Genomic DNA, 10,010 nt, shown 5'->3' on the forward strand with positions numbered 1-10,010 from the left:
AGAGATTACATTCTCTTCTATCTTCTTAGAAGTCTCTTCCAATTCTCAATAGAAGACTTCAATGCATAACTCAACTAGACGATTGACCCAAATTCATCCAACTGGTCTAGAGCATGGTTTGAGGATTTAGTATTGGATTGGTTGTTTCATATTGATATCGGTGGAGATCGTTATCAATTTGTGACTAATCCCTTATCAATGGATCAATTGGTACAAACAAAAATAAAAATGTAAAATATATATTTATATTTTTTTTTAAAATAAGGAGTAAAACTAATCGATACTGATTACTAAAACCCTGATCTAGTGAAAAGATACAAATCCCAACAATCATCATTCTATATGATACAATGAATTGAATTTTTTTAATAAACTTATCAAGGTCAGACTATTCAAATGAATTTTTAGCTTTTAAATAACGTAATGAATAAAGTACTGAGGAAGTGTTCTCCTATAGGTGCAAGAGCTCTATAGGAGATCACGAGGGCTTTTCATCATCTCACGTGCGATGCGCTATCTAGTGCACCACACTTAAGAATTCAACTATAAAAATATGGGCAATATCATCTTTTTAACATGGACAGTATTGAGTGGATGGTTCGATTCTCAAGTGTGATGCACTGGACAGTACACCGCACTTGAGAGGATAAATTTTTACCTACGATAGCGAATCAGTGTCTCTCTTTTGATTCAATGCATAGAAGATAAGGAGATCATTTTATAAAAAAGAGGAGAGATCCTGACACATGAGTGCTCCCAAACAGAAAACCTTCCTCCATTTACTTTATACCTTACACACAGTTTTAATAGGTTAGGTGAATCACCTAAAGTCATAAAGGTGACACGATCATTTCTCTTGGTCTACTTTTAGGAACTTTGAACATAACCGTGTTCGTCCGCTTCTCAAAGAATTTTATAAAAAAAAAAACCATTGAAGGCGGAGAAAGCTTCCACACAAATGTAGGGCCCCACACCATTGGTGGTGCAGGAAACCCTCTAACAAAAAAAAATAAGAATAAAAATAGCCATTTCAACAACCTCAACAACATTACCATGGCCATCCTAACAACCACAAATGCACTATTTGCCTACCACTACCACCACCACCACCACTCAAGACTCTCTTATCACCATGGGTAATAGAAAACTCAAATTTTTAAATAATATAAGAGAGAGGGATAGGCATGCTGTCCCATAATAGGCGGCACCAATAGGAGTGCAGGACAAAGTATCATACAGAAAAATTAGAGGAGGATGATTTTAAAGGAGGAAAACAAAGAGATAGACACAAAGCCCACTAACTACGGACTGAAGATGACATGCCGCAAAAAAATCCTTTCCAACACGCCAGTGAGGCAATGCGCATCGAACGACTGGGGTTGTTCTAGGCGTGCATGCTAGATAAGCTCCAGCAATCTGATGCATGCTACACCCATTGGCGGGATCTGGATTCTAGCATGCTAGCCATATCCATGACATAAGTAGGTTACAAACAAAAACCTTTATTTATCAAAAAGGAAAAAACTTTCCTATCTTAGTTGCACCTTCCCTATGTATACCTAAAACCATGGAATCAAAACTCGGTCAAAACCTGTCGTATCCGCTGAGACAACTCAGTTTTGACAGTTTTCGAGGCGAGTTGGGCTTATACTTTTAAAAATCCCCGATTTCGACTTGTTTCGACATGGTTTTGACGGTTTCAACATGGTTTCGGTCGAAACCATTGGGAAACCGTCGAAACCATGGTTGTCATTTCATTTTTCAATGGTTTTTCAATAGTTCTTGAAGAATAGTACACAGACATCTGTGTCGGCTCCACCTTCTTACACTCTCAGTGAACTCTTCCTTAGATTGGGATATCTTGGACAAGTTAATGATGGGGCTTATCATTGGGCAATAATGGACTATCAGACCAATTGGTCCCATAACATGTCATGGGATACGTATTTTGTGCATTCGAAAGAACGGCTTCGCAATCATCAGTGGTACGCTGCTCGTGGATTAAACCCACTAAGAAGCTTCGTATGGAATTGAAGAGGGGCATTTTAATGTTTTATTTAGATTCAATATATTATTCAGGGTTCAAGTACTTTATAATTATATGAACTAGTTATAAATTTATAATACCACTGTAGTGTATGTATCGTATCAGCGCGTATGTTAGTAAACTTGGGTCAATAACCACAAGTACTATTTTTCAGTGATTTTTTTGTCAATGTAATTCATGGATTGCATTTAAAATGTGAAAAGTAGACAACCTGCAAAAAACCAGGCCTAAAAAACCTTGTTTTATGGTCGAAACCTTGGTTTCCCCATCAATGAGAAAAAAATCCCAGGTTTCGACCGAGATATGGTCGAAACCGAGACGAACTCAATTTCTGGTTGATCGAAACCTTGTTGAAACCCGAGTTTTAGAACCCTGCCTAAAACTACAAATCCAACAATCACAATTTCACGAATAATTGAAATCATGGATAACCATACATTTGTCATAAATCTCCTGTCCCCCACATATTCTCACTTGATAAATACACAATCCTCACAAATCCATGTAACAAATGATCCCAATCTAATGATGGTGATTGCAATAGGGTAAGATTAATGTCACTTTCATGGTGGATAAAGACCCTCACAAGCCTCATAGGTTGCACTTGTCTATTTTTTGTTAATGTCAATTGTCAATTTATAAGGAATCAGGGTTTGTGGTGTTCTAGAAGATACAAACAAATTGACTAGGCTATTTGGACTGATAGAAACTAGAGAGATCTTGTGTGCTACACACATCCTTCCCCATTATTAGAAAATGACAATTTTTTTCCTTTTTGAAAATAGGTAATCCATTGGAATCAATGAAGTTATCATTTAGTCGTGTCACTTGTAAGAGTGATGTGGCATTCTAACCATTGGATATTTAGAAAATTATTTATACTTTAAATTTGTTCGAACTCTCATTTAATAACAAATCAATCTCCTCCATCCTTTTCATGTATTAGTATTTTTTAATGGGAATCTCCAAAAATTATAGTACCCCTTTATGGAATCTTATATAACTTAAACAATTTTTGAAAAACCTTAAAGATAACTCACAACTTTTCTCAATAATAGCATTTAGGAGAAAAATTTTCTGGGCCATCGATCAATTAATTGACATTGTAGTTTAGAGCACCAAACCAAGCAAATCGAGTATATTTTTGGACAAAAGATTGAAAATATCTATCCTTATTTTCAGAAAGAGTGTTTCCAAGACTTGAACCCGTAACCAAACGTTCAACAAATAAACACTTGACCAACACACCAAACACGATAGGATAACAATACCTAAATCCATGGGGCCTCACCGTCCATAAAATTTACTATATAAACTAAGGGTTTAAGATAAACTTTGACTATTTTTTTTTATTATCGAAATAAACTCTGACCGATGAAAACGGAGAAAAGTCTTTTTCTTGTTTCCCCCTTAAATTTGGATTTTTTCTTACCGTTTTACATATGTATATATATATTTATCGCTGACGTGTGAAGGTTCTGTCAATTCTATCCTCTGTCTGTGCAGTCGTTGTGGGCTGTAGCTGTTGGCCTTTAAAAATCTCTTCGGACTTCGATTCCTTTCGCATTCCGCTCTGTGAGGTCTGAACGAATACTTCTTAAGCGAACTCGAAGCTGGAACTCTGAACGCATTCATCTTTTCCTCAGGTATCTCTAATTCCAGTTGTTGTTTTTAGTTTCCCATTAACAAGTAGAGATGTTAAAAGCTATTCTTGTAATATTTGTCGATTCGTCTTCAAAATTTTCTTTTTCTTCTACTGGTTTAATATATGTTGTTTGTTTGGTCGATCTATTGAAATACTTTTTCTGATTGGACCTTCTTCGGTTAGTTTTTTTCCGCTTCTTTCTCCCCTCATTTGCCTTGCAGATTACTCTGTTCTTCCTCATAGTATTCTTATTCCCTTAAAATTGAATCTTGTCGAAGTCTGCTTTACTCTTTGTAACTGGGTTCTATAGTATATTCAGAAGCAAGGGGCTATGCGTCGAAATCTGATCCGAACTTCTCTTCATCCTCGCTATTAATCGACTATCAGGTGTCCTCTGTGGGATTCAAGATCTCAAAATTTTTTTTTGGTTGACAGTACTTCACCCCCCCTCCCTCCTTCCAAAATGCCTCTATCTTTCGTCTTCAGGAATTACCAAGGTACCTTTTCTTCTACTGTTTGCGTACTTTGATCTGGCTGTCGTAGTATTTCTTCTTCCACTTGCATTCTGAAATCCCATCTGTCTTAATCTCCGTTTTCCCTTTTGGATCTTGTTTTCTGAACCCCTGATTTTTTTTAATCTTCAGGGTATGATTTATTATCATTTCCGTTTGTTTTGTTTAAATCCTCCAGAAATTGTACTTTTAATGGCTGGGACAGTGTCTGATTTGATTTTGCCGTCTAGACTCTAGATCTGTATGGTGGACCATTTTTTACATGAATAATTTTCCCTGCGAAAGATTAAAGACTAGTCTTTTAATGTATTAATATGATTTGTTTCATGAGTGCGGATAGATGAGAGGGAAAGGTAGTGACTATTGTCTCTGTGCAGCGAAGCCACTTTTTTATTACTTCCCTTTAAATTTCAATTGGCTGCCGTATATGAATACAATGTCAAGGCCTTGATCTGCAACTACTAGGAGAAGTTGGTGAAGAGAATAGCTAATGTTGATTAGATTTTCTTTCCAGGTGGTTCTGAATTTTGCTAAAATGGAAGTTACAGGGGGCTAAACGTTTTCAGGTTCTATGGAATTGACTGGTGGGTTTCCTTCCTACTCCTTTTGTCTCTTATTTGTTTATCTGTTATTAATTTCTGGGTGTTGTAGGCCTCTAATATCTTTAGATATCTTATAAAATATATCTTGTTACTACTATCTTTTGTAGGTATTTGGGCAATGTGTGGGGCTTTGGGCAATTCATACAACGTGAAATTCAGTCGTACTCTCAACAAATTCATAGGCAGGAAGTACTGTAAGAGAAGTATTGGCATGGCATCTGAATCGTATTGGACAAAACCAAAAAGATCCTTATCATTTACGATTCAGATTCTCAACTCTCTGATATATTTCATGCCCTGGTCTCTTAAAATCCCTATAGGTGATGGGTATCATGAATTCCTTTAATCATAATTCTGTCGTTCAGCAATCTGGGTTCTCTTTCTGATAATCAGGCTGATTTGATAATGGATAAGAGATGTACCGTCTCTTTTGATTCATCCAACTGCTCAATTTAGAGAATGCCTGGTTTTTTAAGTAGCAAAAAACTATTCACAGATTTAGAAATGTGTTTCTCCACTACAGTCCCTAAAGATCCACCAAATCGTTCAAAAATGAATCCTCAGTTAACATCTCTGGCACCTGATGAACTTTACAGCCCTATCTTACCTGGCCTCCCTGATGATGTGGCAAAGTACTGCCTTGCACTTGTTCCGCGCACTAAATTTCCAGCACTGGGTGCTGTGTCTAAAAGATGGAGATCAGTTATCCAAAGTAAGGAATTCATTACTGTGAGGAAACAGGCTGGGAAGCTTGAGGAATGGCTTTATATCTTAACTGGAGATACAGATGGAAAGGGGAGCCACTGGGAGGTGTTGGGTTGCTTGGGAAATGGACACCAGTTCCTTCCTCCTATGCCTGGTCCAGTGAAAGCTGGTTTCGGAGTGGTTGTACTTGATGGAAAGCTTCTTGTTATTGCTGGCTATATGGTATGCGAAGGAGCAGGAGTTGTCTCTGCAGACGTTTATCAATATGATTCTTGTCTCAACAGGTATGCTTCTTTCTTCTCTTTATATGATATATATGATTGCAAGTGCACTTTCTATTGAAGATTAACATTAGATGCATTCACGCATTTAAGTAGGGTGAATGGTTGAACAGGTTTGTAAATAACCCTTGTAGTTGGAATAAGACTTAGTGAGTTGAGTTGTTTTTTTCACATTTTTTGTTTTGTCCTTGAAGTTACGGCGTTGATGGAAGTATGCAAACAGGAAATATTTTTTTTCATGAATTGTGCTGTTATTTCATGGCTAATGATATAATTTAAATCTTTTGCTGCCGAGGATGCTCAAGCCACAATGCATGTTCAGTTTCATGTCTGCTTTTCTGGTTCTGGAATCAAGGGAAGTGAATTTTTGTTTTGCCTTTTTCCCCCTTCCTTTGTTCTTTTTTCTGGTTCACCCGAAACAAAATGCTACTGATTCATCGAGGGGGTGTTCAACCATAGCTATTCTACAGGCAAATTCCATCAATCATTGTAGCTTCTGGGGAGGAAAAACTAAATCCAAATGCTGCCTGAGTCTCAAGGATCTTCTAGGATGCTGGAACACCGCATTGAAATTAGGAAATCATGAGCTTATTAAGATTGGCATCGTAGAATCTAATAACCATATTACAGCATTTATTGCCCTTTTTTTTTCATAATGACATATAGCTGTTTTTTTCGTAGTTTTTGGGCAGGGGTTAACTAACAGGTGAAACCTTCCATGCAGTTCAGGAAGGACAAATTGGTAATGGGGTCCTGTTGTAACAGTTGATTCCCTGTTTTGTCCCAGCCCGAGGCAACAAATCAGAAACTTAGGCTCCTTTATGAAAAGTTCTGAGGTGGGCTGAGTCGCAATAAACTGCATCCATTACCCTATCAATTTAGCATTCTTCACTTTTCACCAATATAAGATTATAAAAAAAAGAAAAGCTACTCGTGTCTTATCATCCATTAGTCTACTCGTATAAAATAAGGGGGTATAGGGGAAAAGAAAAGGTGTATCTCTTTCTTTCTGTAGTCACAAACAACCCACCTTTCACTATTCTCATATTTTCTTTGTATTTTTCCGCTTTTTAAATTGATATTTGACATTTTGGTGATGTGAAATTATGATTTACATTTAAAAAAATAATAAAAAATTGTGTACTAGTTTTAGCCCAAATATGACTATTTATGTTAATTGTTATAAAATATTTAAAATATTAAATAGAGCATGTCTTGACTAGACTTGAAATCAGCAAGTCAAGTCATGATTTCATCATAGAAAGCTTGGTGAGTTGAACACCCGATTCTAGGGTTCCCAATTATGGGTTGATGTTCAAATAAAAAGGAGGGGGGGGGGACAATCAGACTTTAGTCACCTGGTCAATGCATTCATTTTGAGAAGGTTCAGATATATATATATATATATATATTTTTTTCCAACAAAATTTTAAGTTTCACAAACAAATGGTGTTAGAAATACTATGATCGAGGCATTTGGGTTAGAGGGTTTTCTTGGTAAGTCTTCATTGGTTACCATTTTTCCTGCTTGCTTTTTACAAGATACCTGTTAGTACTAAACTCAGATACATGTGATGTATAATATTGTTCTCCAAAACTAGAATGGCAAATAAGGATTGAAAGTGTTGTTCTTGCCATTTTTGTACATGCTAACATTGCTTCTGATATGTATAATGGCTTGTCTCTTCGTGCTAGAGTCTAGAGGCTTATGACTGATGGGTCCTTCCTATGTCTTAAGTGGATTTACTCGATAATTTTCTAGATTTTCCTATCATAATGACTGGCTAATCTTTCTTTTCCCTCATGAGTTTTTTGACAACATTTCCTTCCTGGATTGCCCTATTGGCAAATTTTCTTTTCCTAGAAGATACATGGCAAATGTTATCTGGCGCTGCAGCCCTGATCCAGGTGCTGCGTCTCTATACGATGTGTAGGAAGTCTCCAAGGGACCAAACAACTGATGCAATTATTCATTTCGTAAAGAATATTTATTTGTTTTTTCCTCCCACCCCCCACCCTCTCCTTTTGTTCGAGGTGAGGTGGAGTGGGGGAGCTGTTGATGAGCTTCGGTTTCTGGTAAAAATTCTAAACCATCTCCTCTTGGCAATTTGTGGAGGTCTGACTAAGCCACCTGGAGAGGGATTTCTTGGCTAATTAGCCATGACACCAACCATTTCTTGGTGGACAGTGCTTCTTGAGCAATAAAATGACAGCAATTCTCAATGTGTGGCACAACCCTTTTTTTTTAGTTTGTACTGTAGAAGCTTGTTTTTTACATTCTGGAGTGAAATAATAAAGGTGGGTTCAATGACTCTTGGTTCTATAAGCTCATTCAAGTGTTATAATGGTTTCTCCCTGAATGCAGCTGGAGCACATTGGCAAATATGAATGTGGCACGCTATGACTTCGCTTGTGCTGAAGTTGATGGCAAGGTGTACGCAGTAGGAGGCTATGGGGCTGATGGTGAGACCCTCTCAAGTGCTGAGGTGTATGATACTGACAAAAATGAGTGGATCCTAATAGAGAGTCTCCGTTGTCCAAGGTGGGGTTGTTTTGCCTGTGGGTTTGAGGGGAAGCTGTATATCATGGGTGGTCGGTCTCGCTTCACGATTGGCAACTCAAGATTTGTGGATGTCTACAACCCTGAGCATCACACTTGGTGCGAGATGAAGAGTGGGTGTACCATGGTCACAGCACATGCAGTGTTGGGCAAGAGACTGTTCTGCATGGAGTGGAAGAACCAGCGTAAGCTAGCCATATTCAACGCTATTGACAATTCATGGAAGATGGTCCCTGTTCCATTGACAGGGAGTTCAAGGATTGGATTTCGATTCGGGATACTGGATGGGAAGCTCCTACTCTTCTCCTTGGAGGAGGATCCAGAATATAGAACACTCTTGTATGATCCGGAAGCAGCTCCAGGCTCCGAGTGGCAAACCTCTGCAGTTAAACCATCTGGTCTTTGTTTGTGCAGCGTGACAATCAAAGCATGAACAACTCTGTATCCTGAATCCTGATCTCCTGTTTTATTGACTTAGTATGATCTTTAGAATATTGGATGATGGTGTTGCAGTTTGTGGGTTCTCAGTAGTAACATAAGTAGGACATTATTTATAGCTATTTCATGGCCTGTGCAGTTTAATCTGCAAAAAAACTTGTTTTCAAGTATTAACGACAGTTAAATCTAGCTTTTTTCAATTTTATAACAGTGAATCTAGCTTTTATCGATTTTGACAGTGAAATCTAGCTTTTTCCAATTTTATGATTGTCATTTTCTTACTTTGCATGGTCTCTTAGCCAAATAACCACATTCATGCATTTACGGTTAAGCCGGTGATGTGAGGTTTATGCTTCGCCCAGGATCCAGAGTTCGGGAATTGCCTCTTGGGGGGAACGAATTTTTTTCACCTACGGTTTCCTGCCCAGTACGGTTCCTAGTGCCTCTAATAAAAGGGGGTGGATCCCATCCGGGCAGTGTGTTTGGTCAGGGGTTGGAATGGTTATTTCAGCCTCCCATGAGAGGAACCGTACAACCGTATCGGTCAGTGAACCTTAGGGGATATAGGTCCTCGGGGAATTGCTGGTTGGAAAAATTTTTAGGAATGTTCTTGCTTCAAGGCTAGTAGCCAAGGAAATAGAATAATTAACTTCCCCTTTGGGTTCATAAATACCCTCCTAGGTTTTAGTATTTTTTAAAATACCCTTTAAGATCCCATTGCCTTAGCCCAGCCTTGTAGCAGGAACATTCACAGCAAAATTTTGTATGGTTGTCACACGACTTGCATCAATAGCCTAGTAATGATTAACTTCCCCTTTGGGTTCATAAATACCCTCTTAGGTTTTAGTATTTTCTAAAATACCTTTTAAGATCCTATTGCCTTAGCTGCCAGCCTTGTAGTAGTAGGAACATTCCTGCTACAAGTGTAGCACCAAAATTTTGTATGATTGTCACACGACTTGCACCAATATCCTAGTGGGTCAGTCCTTGTTACCAAAAAAAATAATAAGTTATCCAGTATCTGGGAGGGCCAAATGTGAGCAACTTTACCTGCAACCGTTTACTGTCCCTGTGTACCTGTGAAATTAAAAAAAAAAAAAATCCATGTTGATGCCCGTACGGCCCTACATATTCTCATTGGCGGATTGGCTACACTACCAAGCAGCAATCTCTTGCTCTTTTTTATATTTTCATCACATTCTAATAAGGTTTTTATTTTT

General features: G+C 37.9%; 1 protein-coding gene across 2 annotated transcripts; it reads left to right on the forward strand.

The window, feature by feature from the left end:
• The first annotated feature begins 3,656 nt into the window (after positions 1-3,656).
• On the forward strand, positions 3,657-8,873 carry LOC122671292 (F-box/kelch-repeat protein At1g67480). Of its 2 annotated transcripts, XM_043868418.1 has the most exons (4): positions 3,657-3,693; positions 4,719-4,788; positions 4,914-5,795; positions 8,158-8,873. In XM_043868418.1, the coding sequence occupies exons 3-4, from the start codon at positions 5,266-5,268 to the stop codon at positions 8,783-8,785; spliced, it is 1,158 nt and encodes a 385-aa protein (XP_043724353.1). In that variant the 5' UTR covers positions 3,657-3,693; positions 4,719-4,788; positions 4,914-5,265; the 3' UTR covers positions 8,786-8,873. The 2 variants fall into 2 exon arrangements, with proteins under 2 accessions (XP_043724353.1, XP_043724352.1); XM_043868417.1 differs by lacking the exon at positions 3,657-3,693 and having other exon boundaries at positions 4,635-4,788.
• The last annotated feature ends 1,137 nt before the right edge of the window (positions 8,874-10,010 follow it).

The sequence above is a fragment of the Telopea speciosissima genome, chromosome 8 (genome assembly GCF_018873765.1).
Source record: "Telopea speciosissima isolate NSW1024214 ecotype Mountain lineage chromosome 8, Tspe_v1, whole genome shotgun sequence".
Taxonomy (NCBI): domain Eukaryota; kingdom Viridiplantae; phylum Streptophyta; class Magnoliopsida; order Proteales; family Proteaceae; genus Telopea; species Telopea speciosissima.

Bases quoted from the DNA above. Each gene is read 5' to 3' on its own strand.
- LOC122671292 (XM_043868418.1), top strand. From the start codon at position 5,266: ATGCCTGGTTTTTTAAGTAGCAAAAAACTATTCACAGATTTAGAAATG. The intron at 5,796-8,157 runs GTATGCTTCTTT...CCCTGAATGCAG, and splicing joins TATGATTCTTGTCTCAACAG to CTGGAGCACATTGGCAAATA.